The sequence below is a fragment of the Macadamia integrifolia genome, chromosome 8 (assembly GCF_013358625.1).
Source record: "Macadamia integrifolia cultivar HAES 741 chromosome 8, SCU_Mint_v3, whole genome shotgun sequence".
Classification (NCBI taxonomy): Eukaryota; Viridiplantae; Streptophyta; class Magnoliopsida; order Proteales; family Proteaceae; genus Macadamia; species Macadamia integrifolia.
In genome coordinates, this window is record NC_056564.1 from 22,773,983 (window position 1) to 22,791,206 (window position 17,224).

Here is a 17,224-nt window from a genome sequence, read left to right on the forward strand (position 1 = left end):
CTAATGCTCTCCATTCCTGCTTTGTTGAATAAGTTGGCTGTTGTGCAGCATGATCTTGTTGCTAAGCACATTATTCTTATGATGGATCTTCCAAACCAAGATATATTCATCATTTATTCTCGTAAAATGAAATGAGTTCTTAATTTCTTAGAAATTTGGAAGATATGGTCATGCGTATGGCAGAACAGAATTTTGTAGCCAAATAATGTAGTTGTTAGATTGAGTTGAATTGGGAGGAGATTTTTCTCATATTTGGCTTAATAGAGCATATTATGAGAAGCCTCACTTTGTGTGGTATATATTTTTATAAGAAAGCCTTGTGCTATGTTTAAGAGGTAATAAAGTAATTGTCAGTTTCACCATCGTTGATGTCCATCTCAATATTGATGTAGGTGAACAACTGATCCCACCCCACCCCCACCACCACCCGGATTTCTCTTTGTCGAAGTTATTGAATTTGTCATGTTAAATGCAGTGTTTAAGCACATGGGTCACTTTATAGCCTATATGTTGACATAAGTTTTGCTCTTGGATCCCTCTTTTCTTTGAAACAAGTGAGCTCCATGCTCACCATGTACTGATGCGGGAAAAGTGGTATACAACTCCATGTTATCCCTTCCTACCAATTTATTTGACAGAATGTATTTATAAATTTATCTCTGTTTTCTGGTGGTCTCAAGGAGGCAATGGGACACATAGTTGGACCTTTGCTAGAAGTGCCTGTGGAATGGAGGCTAATGCTCAGCATGTCCTTGCCTTTAATGAGTCCCCTGCCTTCGATTGAGAATCAGAGGGGAAATCATCAGTAGGCTCAGTGTGGGAGATCTTTTTCTTTTATTTATTTATTTTTTTGGTCAATAGTAGGAGAATTATGTTCATGTAAATTGGATTTTGTTGATTAATCTAAAATGGAGAACTTTGTTTAACTAGTTGTTAATTGGATATGGGTGTGAATCTCAGTTGTTATGTTTGTGATTATATTCAATAAATGAGGTTCTCAGCAACCAAACCATGTCATGGAACCAGAATATGGTGTTGGTTTAGGGTGTTGGAGCATCAATTTCAAAAGCTCCCAAATTTTGGAGCATTTCATGTATGGAGTATTCATGTTTGTATGCCTGTGTGTGTGTGTGTGTGTGTGCGTGTGTTTTTCATGGGACCACTGGATCAAGGTTCAAGGTTTCATGAACTTTCATCTCCATATTTTTGAAGTGTGTTTCATGCAGGTCCATTCTGAAGTAGCTGATCCACAGTTTTTAAGTGGAGCATCTGGGTTATTGGCAGTTCTTGGCCACTATGCTCTGTTTATTTATTTATTTATTTTGAAGAAGTCCTGTGAAGAGATTTGTCATTTCATCCTAAGCTCTGGTGCAATCAAATGTGTTTTTATTTTGTTTTAAAAGGGGCCATAACCCAGTGCTCCTGTTCTCACAGCGTCCAGGAAGGGTTATACTGGAAATTCAAACAGAATTCAGTTTCCTTCGGCATTTTTAACTCAAAAGTCACAACTCAGAACCTACATCGCCAAGCTGGCACACCAAGCTTTTGGCACAAATGTGTGTGTTTGTGGCTTTTTTTTTTTTTTTTTTGCTAACACAGTTCAGGTCCAAGGGTAAACCTCAGTTACGTACAGTCACACCTAACCCGTGTAACAGGTCAGTCGTGAGAAGACTCGAATTAGAGATGTCTGTTAAGACACAATGCCTCTGGACCAGTGAAGCTACACGGGGTGTCAAATGTGTTTGTGACAGAATCCGTGATTTGGATATTTTTGTCTAAAAGAAGACCAACATGAGCAGGGACAGGGATCAACACATAAATCCAAGTTTCATACAATCCCCTCCACACCAACCCCCCCCCCCCTCAAAAAAAAAAAAAAAAAAAAAAAAAAGAAAAAGAAAAAGAAAAAAGAACAGTCCAATGTCTTGTTGAGCAATATGGCTTGTCTATGATGTTATTCATTATTGTCAATACGGCTAACACATTCCCAGAGTGTGCATATTCAGTTTGGGGTTGGGAGTCATTCGCTTTAGAAACCATTTTTTATAGATGCATCAGTTTGTAGCTCAATTCTGGGGTAGTGCGTTGAATGCAAGTTGAAGGTGATTCTATGAGAAATGTAATTCTTTGAGTCAGTTTAACATTGGTAAAAAACTCAAGTGGATCGGGAGATATGGTCAGTTTTGGTAAGCCATTATGCTCAACAAGGGGTTGTTTGATAACACTCCTCAAGAATGTTTTTGGTGTTCTTCTATTCCGTGGGAATGCAAATAGAACAGAAACATGTTTGGCACGTCCGTTTCATTTTTGTATTCTCGCGGAGTGAACCAGGAAAAAAGAATAAATATAGAATAGAATGCAAGAACACCTAAAAAGTGTTTTGTTTGTTTTTTCCACAACTTAAAGAGGAACAAAACCCCTTGCCTTTCCCAACCACTTCCGATAAAATCCCACAAAAATCCAAACGATGAGATTGCCCGCTTCCCTTGCAAGAACCCTAGAAACGGGGTCTCAGCTCTCAACCATCTTCTTCAATGGTTCTCCCACCATATAGCAGGTATCATCGTCTCTCTCTCTCTCTCTCTCTCTCTCTACTTCTCCTCTTCTAGTCTTCCTTGCAAATAAAGCTTGAATGGAAAAATAGTATTCTCAACAAGAACTATCAAACTACATTAATTGGATTTGAGAAAATATTTTTTGAGAGGCATTCAAGACACACACAAAGAGAGGGGAAAACTTCTTCTCTATTTCCTTCTTCTTCTCTTCTCTTCCATTTTCTTTTTCTTTCTCTTGGCAACAACCAATAGAGCTTGCTGCCTTAGTTTCGAGCAGCTTCCTAAGCCTCTAATGGGAGCTATGGATCAAGTGCAAGAGGATGAAAGTCTTTTATTCAAACCCTTAGCCTTTCACGAGCTTCAACTCATTTTTTTGACCACCTCAGCAATCCCTCTGCCAGATTTCTTCCCTCTTTGTGTAGAGCTTGGAGAGATGAAGAATCTCCAAGTTGAATCACTCAAATCGGAGTTAAGATGAGGGAGATATGGCCATTTGAAGTTGGACCAACCAGAACACTCAAAATGGAATCTTCGGAGGATGGTGTACGCTAGGCCGGCGGCTCACACAACAGGGGCGAAATTTGGGCCATCGGATTAATCCAAAATCCACTTTTAATCTGAGTCGTTAAATTATTCAAACGGCTAATAAATCTTATCCGCAAGATTAAATTAACCAAGTCAACTGATGATGTCAGCATGACATAGGCGCTGACAACGTCAGATACGTTGTCGACGCTCCATTGGCTACTTCAGCACAAAATACGGTGGCTATCGACTATCTCTCATGAAGGCTAAAATAGATTACACCCGTTGGATCAAGATCTTTAGATCTTGTTTAATCTAGATCTCATGATATCAAATTAAATGGCATCTATTTCCATCCCTTTTAACACATGCGTAACACTATAGCAAAATTGATCAAGTGAAGAGCCAAACCATTATATATAATACACTCCACCAATGAGGAGCCTTGTATAAGCATCTTCAACGCTAACTCTTGCATGAGACGTTAGATCTGAATCTGACCGACGTGGCCCAATCTGAACTGTGTATTAAGGATCCCTCTGATTCTCTTATATACACATAAGCCCTTGCCTTCATATTTCCAGTGCTAAACACCCCTTATCAACTAAGACCTTAAAAATCTAAATATTACGTAAAAGCCCCTAAAATTTCAAAATCAAAATCTGAAAAACCTGCCCAACACCAAGAGCATATCTGTTGATTTTCCAGTTTGATTCTTCAATCGGCTTCACGGAAATCCGTGTAACTTTTTCATACGATATCCGATCGAGATGAAACGAAGTGCGTTGGAACCATGATTGGACACTCTATGACTTTTCAGAATACTCGATCATTTGACTCAGTCATGTAAAAAGACCAAAGTGCCCCTAGATCTTTCTAATGATGCATCTTCCTCATACGGAATCAGAACACAAGGAAATCAGAACCGTTGGAAAGATAGGATTTTTTCCGTATTGTTACATGGAGAACACTTCTTTTAAAAATTTCATCTTCAATACTGAAATTGCCCTCTACTGCCACAAATGTCGTAACTTCTTCATACGGTATCAGAATGCGACAAAATCAGATGCACTAGACTAGATAAATTATAATATATCTTTTTCATGAAGAAGTGGTCTTCCAAAAAGGTCATTTTTATTACCGAAAATACCCCCAAGCGTAAATAGGTCAATTTTACCAGTTTTGACCTAGAAACCTGCACGACCTACTAAGGATGAATCAAACCACTCCATGCATACCATGCAGCTCTGTTATCTCATCGGTGACACTGGACACTGATGCATCATCATTTTCATCCACGTCATCTAAACTGGCCACGTCATCACTGTCACGTGACTGGGTTGCCAACAAGGACAACCATAAAACAACATGATCTCTATGCACCAGATGTGATAGTACCCAATAGAGACGATTAGCATGTCAATTAACAAACCTAGTCCCAAATTAATGGGGACAATCATGAATACTAAAAATTTTGTTTAGCATGTATTCACTGCAATTAACTCTGATTATTGGATATGTTGATTATGAAACATTATCTTAAATTTTTAGCATGAATTCTGATTTCATATCTCATTAAGTTATTTGGGCTTTCTCTCACTTGAAAAAATATTAGAACTAAAAGGACTAATTACATAAGTATTCAAAGAGTAATGGTAAAACAGATGCACTTTTTCAACAATTCGGGGAAGATGACTACTACGATCCTAATGAAGAGAGAGTCGGGTAGTCAACGTTCGCGAAGAACAAGAAGATGGTGATGTTGCTGGTACTTCTACTACAATCCATCAGGGCAATCAACATACATAAGGAAGACAGATGAACGAGCTAAGGATACAAATTGTAAATCAGATGGCTGTAGATAAGGGTTGCCCCCTGATTTGATTGTTTATGTAATCAAATTTCAAGACACCTATTTGTAGCTATGATTTTTATTTTGTAATTCCTATAAACTTGAATAGTAAACTTTTGTTTTTTTATTAAGATAAATGTGGAAACTCTTAATGCTTCAATTTTATTATTTCCTTTAAGTAATAGTATTTTAAAAGATAATTTCATAACAAATTATTTCCTTATTTAAGTTAAATTTGACCATAATAGCATGTATGCAATTATTGATTTTATTGTTCAAAAGTGAATTTATATAAAGTGTCTATCAAAAGTTGTTTCTGTTCTTTTCCTATTCTAAGGACATTTTTGGAATAGTTTTACCAAACGCTATTTTTATTCCTCCGAAGTGTCCTCACAACATGTACTCTCCAGGAATAGAAGTGTTATCAAATGGCCCCCAAGAGGGTGGGAAACGTATTTTAAGTACGTTTAAAAACAGAATATAGGCCGCATGCCTTTATTTCCAATACTGTTGAGAAACAAACGTGTTTAAATTAACGATAAAAAGTGTGAAAATGTCGTTTTAAACATTTTTTTGCTAACATACTCATTCTTCCACCTCACTGTGACAAACAGAAAAATAGTGTCATATGTGTGGTTAATATTATTAACATGAGCAAGAGATCATTGGCTGGTCATGTGGCCCTTGCATACGAGGGCAAATGAGAGGGCACACAAGGGCATCAATATGAATGTGATTTTTTATTTCACAAGGGGTGAGGTAGTAATTTTGTGTGTTATGTTTGGGTGCCAGGGCCACGCGATCATACAACCTTCTTCCATTTTTGGCAAAAAATCACTATATGGTCATGTGGGTCCTACACAAACATGTGGCTAATGAGAGTGCACATAGGGGTTATCAACATGAATGGGCATTAGGGGACATGCGACTAGGCAGCTTCCCTTTTCTCTTTTAGGGCAAGAGATTGTTGCCAAGTCATATGGCCCCTACACTAATATGGGCCCAGTGAGAGTGCTCGACCTTGTATATGAGTGTAGACTGTAGAGGCCACGTGATCAGGCAGTTTTCTGTAGGGATGTAAATGGATAGTCGAAAATCGATATTCGATTCATATTCGTATTCGTTTAGGAGTATCCGTATTCGGAAAACGCATATCCAGAAACTATTCGAATCCATCCAAAAACTAAGAGGATATGAATATGGTAATCTTAGTTTCCGATCAATTATTATTCAATTCATTTGGCTATCCGACAGTAAAGAACTTCCATATCCATTTCTCTGAATCCCTTTCTTCCATTATACATTAAGTATATATTACATTTTAGGGAAAAGGACAGGCATGCTAACTGGTCACCTAGGAATTAAGTATACTAGTGATTATTCACCGTTAGATGAAACATAAAAAATCTCAGTCATTTGTAACCTTTGTCTTACATGATTTGCCCAATACCGCCGCTCCACCGTCTTCTTCCTCCTCCTCTTTCTTCTTCTACCGTTCTCCATCCTCTTTGTCCCCCGCTCTGCCTCCCATCCCAAAAATGTCACTCCCCCACTTCCTCTCTCTCTCTCTCTCTCTCTCTCTCTCTCTCTCTCTCTCTCTCTCTACAGAGGACGCTATCAGGCCATGAATCTTTGCCCAACTGCAAGACCATCTATAATTTTCACTCCTACAAGATTGTAGGGTTTCAAAGAGAACTACATTTGATGTCCAAACACAAAGAACCAAAATAAAGTAAAAGTTGGGATCTTACGATGGGGCGGAAATCCTTTTTATTAAAAAAAAAAAATTTTTGATTGGTCTTTCCATTTCTATTTTCTAGAGATTCTGACAATTCCGATATGAGATCGAATCAACGAAAGCCAAAACCTACCTTGGATGAACTCTTCTACATAAATTTCTAAAAAAAAAAAAAAAAAAAAAAAAAAAAAGTACATAAACTTTTGCAGCCAAAATCAATTTATGTACAGAATGAGAAGATTTGGAGAGGAAGGAGAAGAAAGATTACGAATTCGATTTCGTCTTTTTTTCACCTTCACGATTTCATCCAGATGGTGTTATATGCAAGCCACCACCGTACATAACATAGATCATGAACACAAGTTGCGCCTCTTCTCTTAACTTCGGCTTCTCTCTTTCCTCTTCTCTTATCTGCTTCTCTGTCTTGCAGCTTTTGCTATTTGGAGAGTTTTCGAATCCAAATCAGCATTGACAAGCTCTGGGCATTCCCAAAACTTTCTCCCTCTCTCTATACCTTTTGTCTTGGTTCGTTCGTCACCTTAACTTGTTGAGTTGCAATTCTATCTTCCGTTACCAGTCCTCATTGATCAATTTGCTGCCAAGGGTAGTCGGATTAAGGTCAAACAGCATGATATTTTTTTCTTTCCCCAATGTAGAACAGTTGTAGAGGGAAATTGGAGAAAGGAGATAGAAAGAGGGGAGAGAAAAAAGGTGTAGCAGCGGTGCATTGAAGGTTTGTATTTCATCTTTCGATCCAACGGTTTTATTTAAGATTATCAAATCTTACGATTAAAATCCTGCTAGCATACCTAGTCCCTAGGTAACCTACTAGCATACCTATGTTGTTTTATGGTTGTCTTTGTTGGTAACCCGACCATGTTGCAGTGATGACGTGGCCAGTTTGGGTGACATAGATGGAAATGATGACATGATAGTGTCCAGTGTCACCGATGAGATAACATAGCCGCTTGGTATGCATGGAATGGTTTGATACATCCTTAGTATGTAGTGCGGGTTTATGGGTCAAAACTGGAAAAATTAGCTTATTTACTCTTGGGGGCATTTTTTGTAGTGAAAATGACATTTTTGGAAGATCGTTTCTTCACAAAAAATATATATTGTAATTTATCTAGTCCAGTGCATCTAATTTTGTCGCATTCCGATACCGTATGAAGAAGTTACGATAATTGTTACAGTTGAGGGTAATTTCGGCATTGAAGATGAATTTTTTAAAGGAAGTATTCTCCATATAACAATATGACAAAAATCCAATATTTCCAATGGTTCTGATTTCATCACGTTCCGATTCCGTATGAGAAAGATGCGTCATTGGAAAAGTCTAGGGGCATTTTGGTCTTTTTTTATAGCTGAGTCAAATGATTGACTCTTCTGGAAAGCCGTAGAACGTCCAGTTATGATTCCAACGCACTTCATTTCATCTCAATTGAATATTGTATGAAAAAGTTATAAGTGTTTCCGTAAAGTTTGTTCGAAAATCCAAACAAAAAATTCATCAGTATGCTCTCGGTGTTGAGCGGATTTTTCGGAATTTATTTTTGAAATTTGAAGGGCTTTTATGAATTTTGGGATTTTGAAGGTCTTAGTTGATAAGGGGTGTTTAGAACTGGAAATATGAAGGCAGGGGCTTATATGTATATAAGAGAATCAGAGGGATCCTTAATACACGGTTCAAATTGAGCCACGTCGGTCAGATTCAGATATGACGGTTCATGCAAGAGCTTGCATTGAAGATGCTTATCCGAGGCTTCTCATTGGTGAAGTGTATTAGATATGATGGTATGGCGCCTCACCATATTGAGTCTTGATTGTGTGTAACGCATGTGCATAGAATCTATAAAGAGATTCTCCATATCTTGATCTGAGCCAATCATATCAGATCGGTTCGATCTAACGGTCAAGATCGATGGAGCTTTATTAAAGTTAGCCGACAGCGTACCGTGAAACTCGCTACACCAACCAATCGGTGATCGACAACGCGTCTGACAATGTCAGCGCATATGTCATGATGACATCATCGAGATTCAAAATCTATGGTTTAGATCTTTTGTCTGTTGGTTCAATCAGATGGCTCAGATTAAGAGATACCTTTTGATGAAATCTACGGCCAAATCTGCGCCTCTATTCCGTGCGCCGCCGATGTAGCCTACGCCACCCCTATGAAGATTCTATTTCAGGCTATCTCATTGCTCTAACTTCAAATGGTCATATCTCCCTCATTTTAACTCAGATTTGGGTGATTCAAGTTGGAGATTCTTCATCTCTCCGAGCTCTATGCACCAGAGGGAAGAAATCAGGCAAAGGGATTGCTGAGGTGGTCAAAAAAATGAGTTAAAGCTCGTGGAAGGCTAAAGATTTGAATGAAAGACTTCCATCCTCTTGCACTTGACTCATAGTCCCCATTAGAGGCTTAGGAAGCTGCTGGAATCAAGGTAGCAAGCTCTATTGGTTGTTGCCAAGAGAAAGAAAAAGAAAATGGAAGAGAAGAGAAGAAGAGGGAAATAGAGAAGAAAGTTTTTCTCTCTTTGTGTGTGTGAATGTGAATGTCATTGTTACTCCATGAAAGTAAAGACAAGGAGAAAAGAAATAAGAAGAAGAAGAACCTAGAATTTGGTTATTGTGAGTTGCTTCAAGAAACCCAAGTGCCAATCGGGGTTGAAGCATTGACGACACCGAGACAACGTGGTTGTGGTCCGCATCAAGTGGAGATCGACATTATTGCATCTCCGACGGTTATTCCTTACCAAGGTAACCTCACTTTTGTTAAATTTCCATTATTATAAATCATTGTAGGCAAGATGTTTGATAAAATGCCTAAGTGATAGTTGCAGTCTATTTGGGAAAAGTTTGCATGTATAAGTGCTTCATTAAAAGGCATTGTTATAAGCCCGACTTTATTTTTTATTGGTGTTCAATGGGTGCTGGACACATGGGCTATATGTTCCTTGGTAGTTACAACTATCTAAACCTATTTGCCGTGGGTGCGGCCTCTCAGATCATTCTGAGAAAACTAGGGTGAAGACCTAGCCATTGTATGTCATTGGTGGAAATTGGGAATGTGTTCCCCTTGGCTGTGGGTGCAGTCATAATTAGTATTGAGTAAATGCTGAGTCCAACAGTGGGCATTACTCCGTGCATGTAGCAACTGACCGAAACACGTATTTTTTGTGTTGTGGATGTGTATGCTCGTATTTGTATTGTGGATTGGAGTGCTTGACTGCAAGATGAGTGTGTACATCTGATAGACCTGACCATTTGGTGGTGTAGTGTAGATGTGAATACGATTCTATATATATGTGACAGTGATTACCTTGTGAGGATTATGAGACAGCTCTGGGCAGTAATACAGGCTATGTGAGTAAGTTCCATGCAACAGTAAGAATGGTCAATAGTATACATAGCAGCTCTGGGCAGCATCAGTAGACTGCGCTATTGAAGTGCAAATAGTGATTGCCACATCAGGAGTACAGCTGAAAAATGAAAAAAATATTTGGCACACTGATTTACCCCCTCTCAGTGTCAATCGAGACCCAACAACCTATCCCTCTTCCTAATTTTTATTACATAACTAAAAATATGTAATACTAATACATGTTAATTTTTTTTATTTTTTTTTAAATAATGATATCTACCAATGTCGGGGTGTCAATCGGTCGGGCCTAACCGGGCCTGCCAGTGTGAGACCCTTACACCATGAACGCCTGTTTACTTAAACGGGCCTAGGTTTGAGGGGCATGGTACAATTTGTAATCGGGTCGGTCGGTGTCAAGCTTTAATCGAGCTATGTTAAACGGGTCTTAAACGGGCTACGAACCTACTTAAGTCTAAACGGACTCCCCCTAAAATCCTTTTTTAAGTGGATTAAATGTCCAAAAATCTTCCATTTGAACATAGTACAGGTCACCCAAAAACTCTCCACAATTAATCATATATGAGATCATGGTTGTTTCTTACAAGAAAGGAAAAAAAAAAAAAAAAAAAGATTATAACAAGTACCGAAGTGATTGTTCTCCAGAAGAATTCTCTGCCCTTCATTCACTCCTTATTAAAACATCTCAAAAGACCCTATTTTATTTTATTACAAAGTTGGATGTAATACCGTGTTCAACATCATCTATCATAGATTTTTTATTACAGAGTCTTTGTTATTATTTTGTATTAGTAGTGGTAAAATAGGTATTTAGGCAATTTTAAAGGGGTCAGGTCAGTCGGGCGGTCGATGGCTCGGTTCAAGTGGGCTTCTTAAACGAGTCGGGTCGGTCGGGCGCCCGATGGGCTAGTAGCCTGCACCGTAAACGCACCTTTAATAAACATGTCGAGCCTGACACGTTTATTAAACGGGCCGATTCAGGTTAGGTCCTAAGTGAGTCAGGAACTCAGGATCGATCGAGCCTACCGGTGCGGGCTCAAGATTGACACCCCTATACCAATGTAAAGCTACATTTAGGGGGTAGATTTAAGGATTTATTGTAAGGGTGTTAATTGGTTCGGTTTCAGTTTAAATGGTGCGGATCAGTTCGGTTCACATTTAAACCTTAACGGCACCATTTACTAAACGGTTCCACTTTCTGAAACCATGACTGTTTAGTAACCGGTTTTGCTTTTCACGGTTTCTAAATGGTGTTGATTTTACGGTTTTAAATGGTTTCGATTTTGGTTTATTCCATATGATTTGTAAAATGGTTAACAATCGGTTTGTTATAACTTGCAACCATCTCTAAACTGAAGATCATAAGCTTATCCAAAAATAATTGGCAACCACAAATAAGAGATTCTATATTAACGATAGTATGTCTTAATTTGATAATTTAGTGCTATTTCTTTACATGGCCATTCTCAAACATATAGAATTAATATCATACAACATCCAAATCCAGCCTTCTACAATATAAAATATTAAAATAACAGGTGGTTCAGCCAAAACATATGTGATAACAAATAGTAACATATATGGATTACAAGTTCATGATTTTAAGCCTAAATTTGAACTGAATTACAATAAATCATACCAAAGTAGGATGTACACTTAATCTAATTGTTAATTGTTATGCGGATTAGTGCCCTGCTTTATTTAATTGTTATATAGATTAATCGGATCGGTTTAAACAGTTTTAAACGGTTTGATTTAAATGATTTCAATTCGGTTTGAAACCAACGGGTTTTGTGTTAAAACTGACCCAACCCATTTAGTTAATCGACCTAAAACTTGAAACCATAACCACATCATTTGCTAAATGGTTTTACGATTTCAATGTAAATGGATCGATTCGATTTCAATAAACGGTTCCGGTTACAAATTCACATCCTTAAGATTTTATTGTAAACCATTAGATGATAAAAACCTAACCCTAAGAGATCTCGAGTCTCGACTCTCATTCTCATCAGACCATCTCCAACACCCAACTCCAACTCTCCCACTCCAAACTCTTCTCGCAGCTCCAAGCGGCAAAGCCACTCCGGCTCTGCTACCTCAGGGTCTCACGGCTCCGGCGCCGGCTCTGCAGCCTCTGCTGCCTCACGCCTCTCGCCTCTCGTTTCGCCGTCTCACTTCCATGTAAGTGCGTGGTGAGTTCGGTGAATGTTGGTGTAACAGTTTTTTTTTCTTCCCATTCTTTCCATTTCTCAATGTTGGAGATTATCCAAAACAGAGTGGTTTTGTTTCTGATTTAAGGGTTCAGAGATTTATGTCACACCAATCGATCTTAGCTGATAAAAAAAAATTAAAGAGAAGCAAGAAAGGTAAGATCTAATGGAAGAACAGAGGTTGTACTCTGAACTGAGTCTGAGGATGGTGCCCTTTTCAAATCTCTCTCTCTCTCTCTCTCTCTCTCTCTCTCTGCTTCTCTTATTTTCCTTTCAATTCAGACTTCCTTTTAACTCTAGCTGTATCTCATATGGGTTTTCTCTTATTGAGAACATCAACTAGTTTGTTACATTCTGGTGTACATGGAGATGCTTTAATTATGGACTATTACTCTTAGTACACAATTTTGTATTGTGGAGATGCTCAAATGTATATGAACTATCCCACACTGCGTAGTATAGGAATAGTTGCATATGAAGAGAATTGCTTTATCACAATCTTGTTTCAAGGTTGGGAAGACTGACATTAAATTCTCTCTGTTAATCTTTTTCTCATCCCAACTTGTACTGGTTGGAGTTATTAAAGAAACTTTTGGGTGAAACTCGGAAGCTCTTGAGTTAGTTAAAATGCTTACATTGAATGTCTTCAGAGAATGTAATAAACTAGCTGATGCTTACACTAGTTCATACTTGCACTAACTTTTGATGTTTGTTTTCATCTAAGGCAATTGTTCAGTCCTCTCTTATTGTTTCAGTAGCAGGCTCTGGCCTTGTTTAGGCTTTGTACATTCGGGATTTTTTTAATTGAATTTGGGGCTATTGGTCCCCTTCTTCTTTTTGTTCAAAAAATTTGTTAGCTCTTGACGAAGTGATAAATTGTTATCATGTATAAAAAAATGTCTTACCTTCCACCAATATGACAGTGTGTATCATATAGGTAGTGGAGATGCTCGAGCCCTAGACAGAATGGTGAGGAAAGAGGATAGGTGCTGTGGAATTTGGAATCAAATGCAGATATTATTATATTTTCGTAGATGTTATAGTTGCTTTGAGCTTTAGATGCAGGCATATAGTTAATAATTCCTCAATTTTTGTGTGTATTTTGTTGTTTTTTCAGTCCCCGTGTTTGCAAATCTAAACGTTTAAAACCTGTACCGTCCATTTTATTTTTTTTTGGTTTTTTGTTTTTTCTTGTTTTTGAAATATTTGACAGGATTTTTTTACCATTCTGTTCAATTTCCGTGCCGTTTAAAACATGCCGTCCTGAAGAATGTTGTTGTTGTCCTATTTTAACTATGATCTTCACGCATGTGCTCTGTAATTTTGGTTGTAGTTGCTCAGTTTCTATCTTGGTTGCCCATGACGTTGCTCGAACTAGTCACAAAGGCTGCGGCGGATCCCTCAGGTCGTTTCGCTCAATCACAGTATCCAATTATCTTAAATGCTGATGATATCTTATGCATTTTGAAGCCCAAAAATGAAGATTCCAATAATTTTTCTCTGTTCAAACGCGTCAGCGGATGGCAGATTTCAGCAACCGATTCAGAAATCATCGCACTAGGGAGCCGGTTTTGCAAAAAATTGAAAAAGAATTTAAAAAATAAAACTTTTGATCGGGAAGAATGTCTAGGGCTTCTGAATTCATTTCTGGAGGAAACAAGGAAGAAGGTTGGTATTTCTTGTGGTGTTGATCCTTCTGATTTGAGTTACACCCGTGTAATGATTGAAAAGTTGGGAGTGTTCATCGCTCAAGATGTTTCACGTTTGGTTTTAGAGGCTTGTTTACAACTGGAACTTTGGGAGTTGCTGGAAACTTTAATTAGTCAAGGACTTGTTGGTCATTCATCATCTACATTTGTGCTTCAGTCTCTCATTGATGCAAAAAGATCGGATTTGATTTGTCTCTGTATCAAGCATTTCTCTGACTTTCAGTCTTCAGATCTTATTTCTGTATTGAAATTTTTTCTGTCTCCACAAAAAGAAGCATTCGGTAGTATGGTCAAGGTCAGGGAAGAATGGGAAAGTCAAGCTCTTTTAGCTATTGAGAAGGTAGCCTCTGAAAACCTCACCAGGAAGAAATCTAATTTAGCCAAGCAAGCTTCAGTCCTGCTGATGATAGCCCATGACGGGTTCTCTACATCCGAACTCTGTCTGCATTACTTGTTTGCATCATCGAACCTAGATGAACTGACGTTGTCTTCTTCTATCAGTAGATTGGACGGTTCAGAGATGTCAAGTTTGATTCGGTACATGGGGAAGTGGTTGAGGAAGTACGAGAGGTTTCCCCAGGCAGGCCTCTGTCCGACAGCAGCAGTGGTATTGGGTTTGAAAGCCTGTGACTGGGTGCCATCCCTTGAGTCCATTGTGAAGTATCTTGGATTGGTGCTGGATGAGCATTTCTCTTCCTTGGTGTTGTATTCAGAATTTCATGAAGAGCTGAGATCGATGGAGGTGGTTGTGAAATCTTTAGCTATGGAAGCTAGCTTATGTTGTTCGGTAGCTAATGTGATCGAGAATTTGAGAACAGAAGTTGGACAGCATGAAGGTGCATAGGCTAAGCCGGTTGGTATTTCGTTGATTTCTGCATTTTGACCTTCATGATTTTGTGACTTATTGATGAATGGTGGAAACATGGTATCTAACTAGTAATTTTGGAAGTTTTGTTTTTTCATTATTGATGTCAACTTTGGCAACCCTTCATTGGTTTTCGAAGGGAATTGACTTCATGGTTGATCCCAAATTCGGTGACTGATGTGTTTCGTCTTCAACAAGTCTTGAAAAAGAGTCATTCTTATTCATCACCAACTAACATAGGAATGCTAGAAGAATAAGATTGTTCTAAGCAGCATTCAATTTGCAGGCGGACATACTGCTTATGCTTGAATTTGAGTGCAATTTATGTTGTACTTGACTAAGAAATGTTTCATTTTTTTGGAGAGTGAAAGAAGGCCAAAGGCCTAAGATTCCTGAATCCATATCCCGGAAAATATTGAATGAAATTGGTCTAGGAAAGTAAAACATTAAATGAAATTGGTCTAGGAAAGGAAAACATTGAATGAAATTGGCCTAGGAAGTTTATGTACAGATATGCCTGAGGAAAGCTTTTCTGTCCTTAAAGTTGAGCATCCCAATCCTTGACAAACAAACCCCATTGATGTTTGATAGCATTTCTCTAAAACATGCTTTTCATCCCAAAATTTGTTTGAATTTTTCTTGAAGCCTCAGTTTGCATGTATTACAAGTTCACCGTTCATATTAAATTGCTATTTATAATTGAATAGTGGTTTGTCAATGAGAAAAGAGGAAGGTCATATCTTGACACTCCTTAGACCCCGCAGTGACGGGACTCTTGTGCATTGGATACGCCTTTTTTTTTTTTTTTTTTTTTTTCTCTTAAGGGACATTGTAGAGGTAAAACGATTGAATCCAATGCGTGGCAGTTATAAGTAATAAGACTGAGTGCAAAGTTTCAGCTTAGAGCTTCACTTGTGAGTCACTGTTTATTCACCTTATTAGATCTATTGATTCTACACCAATGATCGCCAAAGGCAAATATTGTTATCACAAAGGCCTGTTGTTTTTTAAAATATCTTAAAATGCCACAAAACATCTGTTTTGCCATATGGGCATGATATGTCCATTCCAATCCTTAGATAAAAGGAATATGGTCTAGATTAGTCACATGTCAAATTTTAAAATCTAATTCAATCAAATACTTGTTATATTGTCACACATCATATGTATATCCATGCCTGTTCACCAATACTCGAAACATTACCTTGCACTCCCAGATTTTCAGATTTTCATAAATATCATAACGTATCCATAGTTCTTGGGTGAGCACCCAAGAGAGCACTTGGTGGCCATGTAAAGATCTGTCAGTGTAGATGACAAGTAATCCTCTAAAGTTTTGACCTACAAAGCTGTATGCATCCCTTCAAAATTTGAAGCATGGTTTACATAACATTCCAAGCATGATTTGAACAGACATTATCAAAATATGATCAATCATCACTTCACTCAATCAGCCAAACCCCAAATTCTAAAGTGAAAGCTGAACTCTGTATCAGAATCTCTCCACAACAGGTACTACTTTTGATGAAGTCAGTAAATCAAATATTCAGCTGTCCTGTAAATTGAATATTCTTTAGGCTTCGCGCTCCCTCCTCTCATCCAAAGAGAAACTTGGGGATTGGTGGTGTTGATAGGGCCAGGGCCATCTGGTTTAATGGAATTTACAAAAGCATGCCAACCAAGAAGGTATGGAATTATAAACTGCAAACATACACCGAGTCCAAAACCATTTAGTCAAGAAAGGGGAGTTGTTCGATGCATGGATAAAACAAGGTCATTCATAATAATAAGCAGTTTGTTTCAATGGCAAATTTCATGGGCTAATTCTCAAAGTCAATCAACCACTCTAAAACAGTATTAGTGAACACTTCAAAATAATCAAGATAAATGCATAAAAAAGTGTGAATTCTGGTTGGCCAAAGATATATTATTTCTTATTCTTATGAATCACCATTAATTGGATTTTCTCAAATGTGCTTTATTCTTGTTGATTTTCTATATTTGGAATTCAGATTTATTGTGATTTCTTGATTATCACCTGCCCAAGTGGTGGACCATGATCAGAGAGTGAAAATCAATCAGCTGCCATCTAACAGTTATCCTTCTAATTAGTGGACTCCCTCCCCTCTTTATTGCACTATTAGTGGCTAGATATTCAAATGACATTTACATACTTGACAAGAGGTGAAAAAGGCAAAAGGAAAATGGAAAATGGAAAATGGAAAAATCATCATACATTGAAAGCTGAGATGAGAACAGTGAACTCTGCTATGGTAATAGGGATGTAAATGCTCTCCTCCACATTTGAGATCTTGTTTTGAACACCTGTAGTAAATATCACAAAATGCGGTTAGAGCATGAAGTCAGAAGTCCTTGGAA

The 17,224-nt window shown here is 38.0% G+C and overlaps 1 protein-coding gene across 3 annotated transcripts; it reads left to right on the top strand.

Moving 5' to 3' along the window:
* Nucleotides 1-12,028: 12,028 nt before the first annotated feature.
* Nucleotides 12,029-15,039, top strand: LOC122087445. 3 transcript variants are annotated; one of them, XM_042656591.1, is made up of 2 exons: nt 12,029-12,253; nt 13,605-15,039. In XM_042656591.1, exon 2 carries the CDS (start codon nt 13,631-13,633, stop codon nt 14,822-14,824), a length of 1,194 nt encoding a protein of 397 aa, XP_042512525.1. In that variant the 5' UTR covers nt 12,029-12,253; nt 13,605-13,630; the 3' UTR covers nt 14,825-15,039. The 3 variants fall into 3 exon arrangements, with proteins under 3 accessions (XP_042512525.1, XP_042512524.1, XP_042512523.1); XM_042656590.1 differs by having other exon boundaries at nt 12,030-12,242; XM_042656589.1 differs by lacking the exon at nt 12,029-12,253 and adding an exon at nt 12,261-12,427.
* Nucleotides 15,040-17,224: the final 2,185 nt, after the last annotated feature.